This window comes from Hippopotamus amphibius, chromosome 5 (genome assembly GCF_030028045.1).
Source record: "Hippopotamus amphibius kiboko isolate mHipAmp2 chromosome 5, mHipAmp2.hap2, whole genome shotgun sequence".
NCBI lineage: Eukaryota > Metazoa > Chordata > Mammalia > Artiodactyla > Hippopotamidae > Hippopotamus > Hippopotamus amphibius.
Genome location: NC_080190.1, coordinates 145,076,267 through 145,092,588, shown reverse-complemented (window position 1 = coordinate 145,092,588; position 16,322 = coordinate 145,076,267). Strand labels below are relative to the sequence as shown.

The 16,322-nt window shown below is 32.1% G+C and overlaps 1 protein-coding gene across 1 annotated transcript in view; it reads right to left on the bottom strand.

Moving 5' to 3' along the window:
* Window positions 1-741: 741 nt before the first annotated feature.
* The window catches only part of EMC2 (ER membrane protein complex subunit 2), a 48,445-nt gene continuing 32,864 nt past the window's right edge, over window positions 742-16,322 (bottom strand). The window contains exons 8-12 of the mRNA XM_057736363.1: window positions 16,097-16,178; window positions 15,150-15,260; window positions 13,123-13,227; window positions 4,441-4,528; window positions 742-913 (exon numbers count right to left, since the gene is read on the bottom strand). Of these exons, the coding sequence (XP_057592346.1) occupies window positions 4,442-4,528; window positions 13,123-13,227; window positions 15,150-15,260; window positions 16,097-16,178 (385 nt within the window). The 3' untranslated portion in view covers window positions 742-913; window position 4,441. The remainder of the gene's footprint in view (window positions 914-4,440; window positions 4,529-13,122; window positions 13,228-15,149; window positions 15,261-16,096; window positions 16,179-16,322) is intronic.

The following is a 16,322-nucleotide window of genomic DNA, read 5'->3' as shown; positions in this document are numbered from 1 at the left end:
TGTTGTAGTCCAGGAATCAGGTAATGGTAGTTTGGTCTAGGGTGGTGGTGGCAACATAAATGTCGAAGAGTGGATAGATTTGAGATGTATCATAGAATATCAAATAGATGGAACATGGTCGTGATTTAAAAAACTGAAAATGTCCATTAGATTGGTGACATGGAACTAAACTAATTCAAAGGAACAATGCAGGGGGTGGAGGGAATGCCAGACTGGAGCAATTTAAAGAACAGGAAGACAGACATGAGTTTAGACAAGTGAGGAAATCTGGCTGTAAAAAAGAGAAAAATGGGTAGTAGTTGGAGGGGGACTGTGGAAATGAAGGAAGATGTTTTTAAAAGTGGTAGCAAACTGAGCATATTTTAGTGTTAATAAGAATAATCTAGTTGAAATAAAAAAAAGAAGAGATAATGAAGAAAAGAAATAGTTTAAGGACAAATGTGAAGAAGAGACGAAGTTTTGGGGAAGTCACAATGTTCTGCAGTAGAAAGGAGTGTGGCAAATTCATAAAACTAAAGTATAGCTAAAGCATAAAAAAAGAGGAAGACAGTGGTGGGAAATAGCTCAGAAAGGGTAGGACTACTTTCTTTTACTCTAAGAAGAAAAGAGGTGAATTTGGGCACAAAATTGTCTGATACTGGGTATGTTTTTATCTCATGACTTCTCTTTTTCTCTGTGAAATAGTAAGAGAGCTATGTTAGTTAACTAGGGCTGCCTTAATAAAGTACACAGAGGACTGGGTGTCTTAAAACAACAGAAGTTTATTTCATCACACTTCTAAAGACCAGAAGTCCAAGATCAAGGTGTCAGCAGGGTTGGTATCTTCTGAGGAAACACTCCTTGTCTTGTGGATGGACATCTTCTCTTCATCTTCTCATGGTCCTTCCTCTGTATGTCTGTGTCCTAATCTCTCCTTATAAAGATATCAATCATATTGGATTAGAGCTCACCAATATGACCTAACTTTACTTAATGACCACTATAAAGACTCCATCTCCAAACAAAGTCACATTCAGAGGCACCAGGGGTTAGAATTTCAAATATGAAATTTCGGGGAGGACACAATTCAGCCTATAACAAGAGGTTACTTGCCAAGAATGAGAAACGAAATAGGATAAATTAGAGGTTGAAAGTGAAAGAGGTTTGAAATACTTCTAAATGTTTGAAATACTTCTCACATTGACTATAAATGAAGTAACATCTCTAATGGGTAACTTTGTTTAAATTCAACTTAATTAAAAATGAAATTCTGACTTCATTATTCCATTAAAAGTTTTTTCTGGTTTTACAAGCCAGAAAATCTGAATTCTAGTCCTTGCTCTGCTAACAAGCAATGCCCCTTGGATATATCTGGCTCTCATTTTTGTCAAGGAACAACCTATCACAGACTAGATATATGCATTAGAATATGCTAGAAAGAGCACTGACTTGGGAACCCCTGACATCCTGGTCCTATTCCTTGCTCTGTCACAAAAGAGCTTAATTTCTCAGAACCTCATTTCCTCATTCTAAAATGGAATACAACTAAGTCTCTCTAAAGTCCCTTCCAAACTCCTATTATACTTCTCTGAATTTAAGGAAAATGAAGTTACTTTGAGAATAAAGGGATTATAGCATTAAAGGAAAAAAAATTCTTCAAAATATTTGATAATAAAAATTGTATGCTTCCAGCATACTGAAACATCAATTTTCCATTTCAATTTTTTCTACATCTTCCTCTGTTTCCAAGTCAATATTATCCTCATGATTAAAGATGTTCTAAATATGCCTTTTTCTTACCTCTGTTGGCTTAAATACTAGGTGCTGAGTTGGAACAGAATACTACTTCTTTTGTTATATATAATTATCTACCTAACTTTAAATCATTAAATTCTGAAAGAGCATCCCTAACATGTCTAAAGTAAGAATTTTGCATCTTAAGAAAAAAGCTGAATGGTGGATATATTAATAAGAAACATATATGGCTAAATAACAGAAAATAAAAACAACGGCTTAACAATCAAGAGTTTATTTTTCTCATGTAGTTAGTACAGAAGCTGGCAATTGCTCTTGTTGGTTCAGGTGTTCAACAATGCCATCAGGGACCCAGGCTCCCCCTAATCTTTCACCGGAACCATCTTTGAAATGTAGCTTTAATTCTCATATTTGCTATTTCATGCTTGCAAGATTGGCTATTATACCTCCAGGCTTGCTGTTGGCATTCATGGCCAGAAGAGGGGCAAAAAGCCTCACCTCACAAAACTCTGACTTTTTAATTTGAAAGGAAGGCCCTTCCCCACAGCTTTTGTTTATTTCATTAGCCCTAATTATGTCACATGCCCATACTCTGGATATCTGCACTTTCAAATATGGTGGCCATGAGTCACATGCAGCTATTAAAATCAAAATTAAATTAAAAATTCAATTTCTCAGTTGTCTTGGCTACATTTCAAGTGCTTAATAGCCACATACAGCTAAGTGGCTACCACATTAGAAAGCACAAATATGGAATATTTCCTTTAATGCAAAAAGTTCTGCCTGGGCAAATCACAGACCATACGGAATGAAATCACTTCTGTTTTAGATCAATCATGATACTTTCCCTGGGGCTGATGTAAGGTTCAAACCTCCTGGAATAACAAACAGGGATCTGTGTTCCTATCTGAACAATATAGGATACTTTTAACAAGGAAGAAGGAAGTGAAAGCAGTTGGGTGGGCAACTGTCTGCCACAATGACATTATCAGTACATTTAAATTGAAATTTATAAATTATTACACATTAACAGTATACTTAATAAACAAAAAATTCCTGGCAAGAAGGTTTTAAAATTAGAAAAAATAGAGTGAAACTAAAGGCTGACAGTTATAAGGGGCACTAAATTATTTATTACACAAATATTGCTAAAGTAAACACTAGTGACTCATGGGAGGAGATTAAAGGGAGAAGAATGGTAGTGGAATAATATGTGGGCACTATTTTCTTTACAGCAAATAAATCTGAAATGGCTGATTATGTTGAAAATGGTCACTAAATTCATGGGCAAAAACAGTGCATCTTGTGATAACAAAGATTAGTTTATAAGAATTACCTTCATATGGGAAGAGTTATTTCACATTTGCCCATTACTCATGACAGAATAAAATGAAAAAACTGCAAAATGAAAGAACTGGACTAGATGTGGAGAACAATTTACTAACAGACTAATTCAAAAGGTTAAAAAGCTGACACTGACAACAGTTTTCTTTTTGAGACTTCCAGGTTGTCAACTCTTCCATGATCTCCATTTGCCCAAATCAAGCAATAACAAATATGCTAGAGTTTCTGTATTACATTGGGAATTCATTAAAATTTATTTATGTATTTATATATGTAATATACGTTATGCACATAAATTACAAACTAATACTAACAATATTTGCCCTGAATGAACTGCCTATTTTAAAAACTGATTTGTGTCTGAATAAAGTGTTTAATTCTCAAAGTTCTTTCTATTCTATTACAAAACATGCAAAATATTGCTAAAGGTAGTGTAATGGTTGTTTATTATGAAAAGAGAAAACAAGAATAAATTCTAATTATTATTACTAAGGAGGTAATGAGATCTGAGAATTGTAAAAATTTTGCTTCTAAAGATAGTTTAGACTTTATTTTTCCCTAAAGTAAAAGTAACTAAACTACTGAAACCCTTTCATCCCTATTATCTATGCTCTCTAAATAGTCTTTTACATAATTTAGAGTTGAAAGTTGGATAAATATAACTTATTCATAAGGGTTAAATTTGAATATCATAACACATATGAACTGTAAAACATTTTATAAGTAAAAAATCTCAAATTATGTCCCAAAGCAAAATAAAATTTTATAAAAAGATAGTGCTAAACTTTGGAGAATGATATATTTTAACCAAGGTTTATCAGAACAACATTATAGCTTATAAAACAATAGCCCACTGGAATACAAAGCAAAATCCAACCTTACACTATAACAAGAATGAAAATAATTTGCCAGCATTTTGCTTCTGTCAGCTATATATGCTATGTATTTCTTATCACAAATAAAAAGGAGTTAACTAGAAATTAAGTTCTAAAACAATGTTGTCACTATTTGAGTATAACAAAAAGAATCTAGAATGTTCATATGCAAGTTTAATAAAGCAGTTTATTTAACAAGGTTATTTCTATATCAGATTGTGGTTTAAAAGCAGTTATATATGTGTGATATGAAAAGAATGATGTACAATCAGTAAGAATCTGCTAAATGTCTCTTCCATGGGCTTTCCCCATCTTCCTGCTTATTAGCAGTAAATGGCATTTTTAGGTTTATATAAACACATTCTTTACAACTGCCTTCTTAAGAAAAATCAGTATATAAATAGCACTGGGAATCTAGTAAATAAGTCACAAACCAGTGAGCTCAATTTTGCAGTTGTGAAATGTAAAGTGAAAGAGTTTTTGAAACCTTAAGATTGGGTGATCTGCAGTGTTTCCAACATGTCTTCGACTGCCTTGAGAGAGTATTTGGTTTCCTTCTTACTTCGACCTGCAAACTAATTTTTAAAAAATGCAATTAGGCTCAATTTCAGTGGCAGGTTCAAAATCACAATCTTACTTTCAAATTGTTAATGAGAGTTAACATTATCTATTTTATCACTAGCAGGAAATCAAATTGTTCAATTTCTTCAATAAAAAACAAAATTTTGGTCTTAAGGACATTTTCATTAAGGTTTCATCTTCAACTGAAGTATATAAAAATATCCCTGTGAAACTGGCCAGTCTAAATGTTTAAGTAGTATGATAACCTATAAAAATATTAGTATGATTTTCAAACTATCCTCCCACTTCAGATCAGAAAACCTTTATGAACTGAAAAGCATAATTTAGAAATGAAATTTAGCTTATATTTATGTAGGAATGTGGACCATTTCTACTGTGTGGACCATTTCTACCATTTCTAATTACATTTTTATAATTTCAAACAAAGGTAAAATATAAAGTACTTTTATCATGTTTCTGCAGCAAAAAGCTATCAAATAAAACTATGCTACATATTAAATTAATGTAAACATTTTAAAATATGCATTTCTAATTTATTGTCATAATTTATTTTATAATACCAAATTAGCATTTTATTTTACAATAAAAACAAAACATAGTGCATTAAATACTATCTTTGTATATTTAAAAGCAAATTCATGGCATACTGAATTTGATATAGTTCATTATCAGTGAGGAAAACACTGCTAAATACCCCATGCTGATTTCAAAATCAGTTTTCTAACTAGATTGACAATTCCCATCATTTATCACTTTGACCTAACACTATACCTTTACTAGATAAGTATGTGTTCCTTGTAAAGGCAGGGGACGGTTCATTATATCTATATTATCTGTTTTTCCCCTGGTTAAAGTACTGATTAACATTTTCTATTAGCAACATATAGTATCTTCAAGTTAACATCTAAGCACTCAGTATACTTTCAAGTGACTGATCTTTCCTTCAAATAACAATGCTGTCTTAAGTACTTAGTACTTGATTTATGATGTGTTCCTTCTCTTTTGTAATTAACTTAATTTGGCAAGCTTCTTGTGACCTGCTGAGAAAGATTAAGTGATCAAGCACAGGTAACATTATAGAAGCAATAGGCTTCAGGAACTGGTAACCTGCCTCTGACCTCTCTGGCTACAGCTTAACATGATTCTCCTACTTCCTAAACCATTAGCTTCTGTGGTTGAATCTTGATTTGAGAGAGTAACAACTAAAGGGGATTTCCAGAGGAAATGCCAGGGAAAGAGAAAAGCCTCTCATAAGAATGAAAATCACTTTGCCTTTGGTAAGATACTACTAATTTAAGGAATTAAAATGCTGAATGTATAATAGGTCACAATTACAAAATATGGCAACAGCAACAACACATTTAAAACTTTGCCCTTTCATAATTTCCCTTGGTGAGTAAAAGATGTGGAGTGTGCTTATTACTCCTATTGCCCAGTTGATAGAGTCACTTTCACAAGGACTTACCAAGAACAGAAAGTCTTTTCTTTCAACACTGCCTATCCTAAGTAAACAGGAGTGGTCCTAATCAGATACTTAAAGTTCTAATTCTAAGAAAAAGGTTTTGATGGGTTGGGGGAGGAGGTACAAAATAAGACACCTAATTTTTTAAATAGAAAATAAAAATGAAAAATTTGTGTAGTGCTGAAGTCATAACAAGTATTTTAAAATACAGCATTTTTCTTGGTTTGTAGTTAAATGTAATAAAAATAATAATACAAATTTGTGATTTTTCAAATTAGCTAATTTTAAAAAACCATCTAAGATTGTGTATCAACACTACAGTTGGCAACCAGTGCAATTTAGAATAAACCAAACTAACTTATTTGTGTCAGAACAAATAAAAAGAAAGTTGGAAACATAAATCTATCACTTCAAATTTTACCTGACATGCAATTATTTTGTCTATTCTAGAATTATATGGCAATTTAACTGATTAAGCTGGAATCCTATTTTCCCTCAAATCATGATTTAATTTTCTATTTCCCAAAAGGATAGTAACAGAATCACCTCTGCAATCATAAATAACATGTGGATCACTAGCACAGACGAATTTAACAGAGTACCAAAGACGCATTTATCTGGAAAATTATTGTGAGTAGGTTCACATTAAAGTTTTTCATGAGCATTAATCAAACTTGCCTGCCTCTACTGAACATGCTAAACCAATTATCTAATTGAAGAGCAAGTAGTAGCCATATTCTGTTTCATTATTAAGTAGAAACAAAGACAGAAAGCAGTTCTTAAAATCTCATTTTCTTTAATTTTTAAATGTCTAGAAAAACTTTACAATAATGAATAATTATTATATGTTTATACTTGTTTATATGCCTAGACATATCATAAAGTTCTCAATTAGATCCCAGAGATTTATTTAATTACTAAAATGTCAATCTCTGAAAGTTATACTTCTCCACATTAATCACAAATTCTGCATTTTTATTTTTCATATAGATTTTGCTTAAGTAAAGTCTTTTTTCATAATTTCCTGATGGAGCTTAAAGAAAACTCACCAGAAAACCACTGAAATAACAAAAACTTGCTTATCAAATTCAAAAGTCAACGATTTATCCACTGTGACAACTGGAATAAGCTGGGCTAAAATTCACAAATTTATACATTTTGTGGAAAATATTGGTGGACAAAGTAATAAGATAAATAAAATGGAGCACTGGATGGATGAATCTCAGAAACATGCTGAGTTAAAGAAGCCATGCACAAAAGACAGAATCTATGATCTCATTTACATATAAAGTTCTAGTACAGGCAAAACTAATTTATAGTGATGAAAATCAAATCAGTGCTAGGCTGCAGTGTGGAATGGGGCTGACTGCAAAGTGGCAGAGGGGAACTTTCTGGGGTGATGTAAACTGTATATCTTGAATGGGGTAGTGGTGAGAGAGGAGTATATGTTTGTCAAAACTCAACTATACACTCAAAACGTGTGCATGTTACTGTATGTAAATTATACCTCAATAAAGTGGATAAAAAGAAACAGGCAAAATAAACAAAAACAGAAGGATGGAACTATGGAGTTATACAAAAGTGTAATAAGCTGCCAAATGACCAAATATTTCTCTTTTCTTTGAGAGGTGAAATATTATATCCCCTGAATCTGGGTTGACCATGTGACTTGCTTTGCTCAATGGAATATTAGCAATATGTGATACAACCAGAGGCTCAAAACGACCTTGGGCACTGGAGTTTGCCCGTTTACTGCTCCTGGAACCCTGGAAACATCATGTGAATAAGTCCAAGTTAGCTTTCCAAATGAGAAATACAAGGCCCAGCACTCCAAGCTGAAAGAAAGCCAAGCATTAAATATTTAAGTGAGGCCATCAACCACTAGCCTAGGGCAGAAAAAAAATAAGCCCACTACAGACTAGCAGAATTACTCAACTGAGCCCAAGCCTACATGATTGATATCAACAGATTCATAAGCAAATAAGTCGTTATTTTAAACCACTGTGAGCAAAAGGCAATGGATACAAATATTTATGAAATCTGATTCACAGAAAGAAAACCAAAGATTTCTATAGAAAAAGCACAGAAATGAAAACTTCAAAAGCATCGAAATATTTTACTTCAAATCCATTACTGGGACTTTTCTGGCGGTCCAGTGGTTAAGACTCCACGCTTCTACTGCAGGGGATATGGGTTCAATCCCTACTCGGCGAACTAAGATTCCTCACGCACACGGTGCAGCCAAACAAACAAAACGTTACTAGTGTCTAGAGGCAAAAATAAATTTTGCACAATGGGTGATTCCCAGTTGAGGGGTATTTTAGGCCGCTATACAAAAACCTGACATTATCAACTGAGAGATGTTATCTTCTTGGAGTGGTATTCAAGATGACAGAAACTGACAAAAATTCCTTATACTATCCTTTCCTTAGAGTCAAGAAAAGGCAGATTATACCTTTAGGAAAGATGTGTAAAACATCACTGGGTACTATGAAGTTTATGATGCAAAAGTCAAAGACTGAAGACCAAAAATGATACTCTCACAGCTCTTTCCAAAAAACACTGAGACTTTACAAAATAAATTTATGAAAACAGGATGGATCTAATAAAACAATTTTTAAAAATTTAATTGTTTAGAGAACAAACATATAGACAGCAAGGAGGGAAAGCAGGGGTGGGGGGTTGGGATGAATTGGGAGACTGGGATTGACCTATATACACGAATATGTATAAAATAGATGAGTAATATGAAAAAAATATCAAATTGTACACTTTAATATGCAGTTTATTGTATGTCAATTATATTTCAATAAAACTAAAAAAAACAGAATGGATCTAATAAAACAATTTTAAAAATTTTAAAGAGAATGGCAATGAGGGAAAATACTACTAAAGAATAGGGTTTGGATATACAAACAACGGCTTAAAATACTGAAATGATAAATTCATGTCTAATGATAAAGTGCATCTCATAAGGCAGGGAAGGGTATGTTTGTCTGGTCTCGCATCACTGAAGAGACAGAGAAAAGGAAGGGAAAAAAAAAAAGACCCAAACAAAATGAAACTCCAAATTTAGTTACTATGGAGAGCTTTGGGTCTGAAATGAAGAGAGAAACAAGTGAGGGTAGGATATCACTTGTTCACATGAAAAAATAACTGAGAAGGGACTGGAAACTATACTTAGTTTCAGAAACATTTATACCTCCTATCTCTTTATAAAGGCAGTTTATTGTGGTCATTAAGAGCATCAAACTTAGAGTCAGACTGCTTAGGTTTGAAAACAGCTCTGTCATTAACCAGTTACATCACCTTAGAGAAAGGTGATCTTTCATGCCTGAATTTCCTCATTTGTAAAACAGGAAAAGTACCTTCCTTACAATAAATTTTCTGTTTGCTATTATAACTGTTATTGTTGTTACTGTTATTGTAACTGCAATAAAAATAGCAGACATAATAAAGTTAACTTAGAGCATGCAATTAGTAAACATAATATAATGTGTATTACTCCAATATGGTGAAAAGTATGTATCAACTCCTTTCATACTCAGAAAACTTTTATTATGTTCATCTTGCAGATGAAAAGCTAGGCCCAGAGATGGTATGTAATTTGTCTAAGGCCACATAACTAATAAACATCAGAGCCAAACTCTGAAGCCAGACAACACAGATCTAGCAAATGTATTCTCTCTCTATTATAAGGTACTAGCTTCCACAGAACGGGACTCATGACAGAATACAGAGATAGAAACACTGGAAAGCTACGTAGGGGAAAACTGATCCCTATTTTCACATCATACATAAATATCAGTTCCAAATGGACTGTGGATCTAAATGTGAAAAGTAGAAGGAAAATAATTTGAAAGACATACAAGATTATCTTTATAACCATCAGTAGCAAATGATTTCTTAAATAGAACACAAAAAGCACAAACCATAGAGGAAATGAACGATTAGGTTGAAGATGATCTTCAGAACTTTTTTCATCAAAATCATATGAGTGATTGCAACTAAGGAGCTTAAAAGATTTGCTATAATATAATGAACAAAGGGACTATAACAAAAAAACTAAAAAACAAAATAAAAAGTCATAAACCAATCAAAAACACAGACTTCATGAAAGAAGATATCCAAACGACCAATAATATATGAAAAGGTGTTCAATCTCACTGGTCATCAGGGAGATACAAAATAAAACCATGAAGGTACCACTACACATACACCAGAATGACCATAACTACAAAACCTGACAGAAGGTAGTGCTGGTGAAAATGTGAAACTATGAGAACTCTCAAACACTGCTGGTGGGACTATAAACAAGTAATTTGGAAAACCAGCTTTACCTACTTCAGTTAGATACATGTACATCCTATGACATAGTATTTCCACTCAAAGATATACACCCCTCAGAAGTACATATACATATACACCAAGAGACTTGTACAGTAGTATCAGTGTAGTATTATGCATAGCAGCCCCAAACAGGAAATAATCCAAATGCCTATCAACAACTAAATACAGTATATTCATACAATAGACTATAGCATAATGAAAATGAATAAACTACAGACTTAAAGATAAAACTCATAAATAGTGAAATAGGCCAGACAAAAAAATAGTGTATGATTCTATAAAGTTCAAAAAAAGCCAAAACTATGGGATTATAAATTCATACTTTTGAGGGGGATAAAAGAAGTAGAATTTGAAAGACAATACCATGAAGGTTTGGGGGTGCTATAATGTTTCTATTGACCTGGATACATTTACTTGTGTAATTCAATGGAATGTACCTTTGTGACTTGGATTCTTTTTTTCTATGTATGTTATAATTTAATAAAAATTGGTTTTAGAAATATAGTCATACCACAACAAGAAAAGCACTCTGAGCAGCTAGTTGTTTGTCAAAAACATCTTAAAAACAATGATATAGTTTGCATACAATTATTTTCATATTATCCAAGTCTTATTTTTAAATCACAAACTACCCCTCCCTCCCTCCCTCGCACCCTCCACCAAGCCTACTCTGTGTAAAATCCCATTATGGATCTGAGCTATCTCAAACTCCATTTGAAGCATAGCCTAGCTAATATTTATAAATATTCTGACTGCAACATGCCAACAGAACTAACATTCTCTGTTATATATAATAAAACTACACAAAGTGACTAAATGGTGTGATCGCAGGGCACTGTATTAATATCCCCATCCAGGAGTACAAAAACAAAAAACAAATAGCACCAAAACCAAAATAACAGGAAACAAACCCAACAAAGGCATCTTTCCAAAAAAAACAAAACAAAAAACTACACTGCAGGCACTCCTTCAAAACCCTAAAAAGTTGTTATACTACCAATAGTAATGGGACCTACAAAAGCTCAACAGCTATGTGGTAGGCACAACAGGATGTAAAAGAGGACAACATACTACTCTATAAGCCACAGAAATGAAAAAAGTATGAAATGATGAATCTGCAAATGGCTTGCAAAACCAGGACAGTCTCAAAGTCTACAAATCAACGTATTAAAAAACTACATGCAAATGTGACAGTAAACAAATCTAATAGTCTAAGGCCTCAAAATCTCTGAAATATCCAGCAAACACCCTCTTCCTGAAGGAAAAAATATCCTCACACTGAAGCAAAAGTATCAGAAACTAAAACCAAATTGAACAGGGCAGAAAGAGGGAGAGATGGTTCAGATAAGAGGAGAAGGGGAGGGTGGAAGGTAGTGATGCCCAGAGGCAGCAAATCCCAGAAAAAAAAACAACGAAATGTAACATTTAAAACTGAGAACACCTCAAAATTTAAGACCTGTAGACCCATAGGGGCAGAACAGAAAGACAGCTGGAGCCAGAAAAATCTTTCTGAACCAGACCTAGTTCTAAAAAAGACTGGATATACAGAGAGGTCATATTTAAGTTCTCTGTAACAAAGAAGAGGAAGCATATAAAGTTCAAGCTGGGGAAGTTATACTGTCCTATCTCTGACTCCTATTGGACAGTAAAAACTACCTCCACAGCCCAGAAAAACTATCTTATTTAAATGCAGAGAACAAAAAAAAAAGAATATGAACACCATAAAAAAAACAGTATGGAGAAAAGAGAATAAAATACAGAAAATGACAGAAGAATTTGAAAAAAAAAAAATGACACAGAAGTGGAAAAGGAGATCTAATAAACTTATAATTGGAGACTTGAAGAAAGAAAAAAAAATTAAGGAATCAAGCAAAAAAAATATTCAAAATCATAATTTTAAAAGCAACTTTTCTCAAATTAAAAGAGAACTGAATCCAAATATTACAAAGATCTATACTGTATGTGAGAGGACTGACCCAAGAATAACCAACAAAACATTATCATACTAAAACTACTGGATTTTAAAGATGAAGAACAAGTCCCTTTAGGCAACCAAACAGAAAGTTCAAGTCACTTATTAGAGAAAGAAAATCAGGACGGTATCAAACTTGTTGACACCAATATTTTATTTAAAAAAAAAAAAAAGTTTAATACTTAGGTAAATGTATTTAATAGCCAAAAGATGTATAAAACATCAAATTGTCCTTCAAATATAAAGACTATTGACAGATAAGTTACAAACATGCATGATGTAAGATGAGTTTTTCCATGAGTCCTTCCTGAAGACTCTCCTACGGATGAGTTTCAGAAAACTAAGAAATGAGTGTGAGATGTTTCAGATAAGATCTGACGGTAAAAGGAATACATAAACTTTGTTATATAGTCTTGTTAGTTTACTTTTAGGCTTTTCCTCCTCTTTTATTATTTGAGATATCTCTGATTAATAATATACTCACATACCCAATCTGCATCTGAAATGCATCATGTAATTTATTTATCCTTTCTGGATTTTTAGCATTACTTTTATTTGCCAAATGTAGAACTACTGAGATGATAAGGCTCATTATGGGATCATAATAGTAGACTCTTTTTGAGAAAGAAAAAAAAAACCTACAAGTTAATTCTACACAGTTAAAACACATTTGATAAAGACCCAAAAGCATAAAAGTTCAATGACAGACATCTGGTCTTGTAGTTTGTAGAAACATAAATAGCAACTAAGAAATACAATACATTAACTGACCTATGTCATAATATAAAATTATCAGTACTAACCTGATAAGCTCTGTTTATTTGACTAGCTGCCCAGCTAGCATATTTCATGTTGTCCTTTTTTGTTTTTGCACTTGCTTTTGGATTAGAAGCAATATGACTTGCAGACTAAGAACAAAAAAGAAATATCAAAAACAATATTCCTTTTATGTAGCCAAAACAATGAAAAACATGTAAGGGTCACAGTTGCAATGGGCTGGTAATAAAAGAGTTTTTAAAAATTGTACCAAAACAATTTTTGAAGGTAAAATTCCATTATCACTTAAATAGTGTAGGATATTACTGGTGTTATTTCTTATTATTGAATTACTTCAGCTTTTCAATGTCAGAATTTTAGAATTACTGAATATTAATATAAAACACCTCAAAAATAATTTAGTCCAACTTCCAACATTAACAGGTGAAAAAAAAATTAAATCTAATAGGAGTGAATTGACTTAACCAAAGTAAGTTAACAAAAGTGTTAGAAATAGAAAGAGATCATCACTTCCAATCTGTCTCTCTTTTCACTATACCCGGAGTTTCCAAACTGTGTTTCACTGAACCAGTCACCCTCTCCTTTTAAAAAATGTATTTAAACAAGGGATTGTTAATCTAGGATCCATGTAAGAACCTGTAAACCCTCAAAACCATATTCTAATTTTTATGTATTTCTGGGGAGAGAAAGATATAACTTTTATCTTATGCTTAAATATATCTTATTCATAAGAGGATCTATCCATGTGGTTTCTTTCATACCTAGCTTGTGTTATAGGTTTTTTCCCTCTGTCTCCTTCTCTGTCATTAAGGAATTTACATGCCAAAATCTGATTTTTAAATCTCTAAAGTCTTTAACATCACCCTTTTGGTATGAATTTCAGTAAATGCAACAGTTAAAAGAATGACTCTGGAGTCAACTGCCTGAGCTGGAATCCCAGCTCATTCATTCAGCTCTGTGTTCATCCTTGGGCAATTAATCAGAACTCTGTGTCTTAGTTTCACTTTCTGTGAAATGGTAGTAGTAACAGTAACTTCTCAAATAGCTGATGTAAGGATGTAATGATTTACAATAAAAAAGGGAGCTCATAACAGCTGACACATAAAGTGCTATGTATTTTTACTATTATTAATAATTTGTTATCTATTTTTAAAATTAGTATTTATTTGGTAAAAAGAGACACTGCCACCATACTGTATCTACAAACTACTATAACCAGCACTGGCAGAATCCAGGAAAAAATTTTTTAAATCCCTTTTCACTGTTTCCTAACTATATTTTGCCATTTCTTTGCTTAAAATCATTTGATTTATGTTTCTTCCTGTCTCCATTTCTGCAATCAATTCTTTTTCACTGAATTCCAACAAAATATTCATCCAAAAGTCCATGAAAAGACTAGGATAAACTAAAATGTCAAAGAACTGGCCTATTAAAGAAGTTTATTTTTCTAGTCATTCTGACTGTACAGAGGAGCTCATTTTATATAAATTTTGAAGTTCAGCAAATTCTTCCTCTATTTCCCACAGATCTTCTTAACTGTCTTTTCCTAAGCTCATCAGTTGGCATACATAAACAAAAGAAATATTTAATTACATGCTTACCACAAACAATTTCCAAACTGTTTTTCTACACCATAAAAAAAGTTTTAATTTGGCATTAGAGATTTTATTTCTAATATGTCTTCTATTGGCATAGCTTAAAAATATCTCAGTTATAGTTTAAGGTAAGAAATACAATGTTGGGCATAAACCCAAAAATAATAAAACAATTAAGAAATATATAGTATAGTTTTGTATCTGTTACTATTTAATTTTATAAAAGCAGATTTAAATTCTGATATAGATAATTTAAAATGAAATGTCAAATAGCTAGGATATATTAACATTCAAAAATATAACTGCCTTATAACCGACTGCTCATAATTAACTAGAGGAAAAAATCATATGCTTATCAATGAAATACAAGAAAAAAAGAGGGAAGTGATTAACTGGGACAGTTAATGGACTTTAAATGACATTTCGTAAAATAACATTAAACATGCACCTCAACTCACCATGTAAAGTCCAAACAAAGCTCTCATATTTCTGTTGTTCAGTTTCAATGCCTGTGCAAAATACTTTCTTGAAAGTTCGAGATTTTCAAGTCCACCTTGGGTATATTTAACCTGTTAAAAATTACAAAGTGCTGAAACCTGTTTATTTTACTACTTTGAAATATAGCATGTTTCATCATACCATAGGCATTAGTAATTGAAACAGATATTCTGTAAACAAATGCAAGATGTTAAAAGAATTCATCTTAAAGTTGTTAAAGTTAATCTAAATCTTAAAGCATAATCTACCCCCCAAAAACATTCTACTCTATGAACATTAGTATCACTGAGTAGTTTTTAAAATAAAAAAATCCTGCCAATATAAAAAAGCCAGTATAATCTCTATTGCAAATGCTTTGCAAATGCTTCACAACTTTATATTTTCTATTACTAGCATTATAAACCTAGACTTCATACTGAATTGTCCTTTCCTAGTTGCACTGACATTCCTTAATAATGAAGTCCTTTTACCCTTATAAGATTCAACTGTATTGCTATTCTTAACATTTAATTAAATAAGATAAATACTTTCTACTTTCCAAAACACTGATCTTAATACGAATTTCCTAGAATATTGATGTAAAAACCATACTCATTGTATATGCCTTAAAGGCCATTAAAAAGTGATAACTGTGACATAATTAATTCCTAATTAGGAAAGAATATAATATGCAATTTAAAAATACAAAAAATTTCACTATTTTAAATAAGTGCATTTAACTGAAAACTCAGTATTTCCATTACAGTATTAAAAATTTAAAATTTTTACTCCCACAAATCAATTTTCATTGTATGTTTTAAGTTTATATATATACTTGCCTAACATTAGGGACATATTCTTAGTTCTATAATAATACCAAACACCAACAAAAATAAACTCACATGCAATTGTTTTCTAAAACACTTACTTCAGCATACTGCTGACAGTATAAGTGGTTGTGTGGATTAGTCATCATAAGCTCCTCTAAACAAAAGGCTGCTTTAGCATAGCTGAAAAACATCAAGGAGTTTTTTTTAATTATAAATTTTATGTTAGTTACACCTTAAAATAATTTGAAAACAATTTTAGTGATATTAGACATTTTATTCCCAAAATAATTTAAATAGCTTTATTAATAAAGTACTTATCTTGAA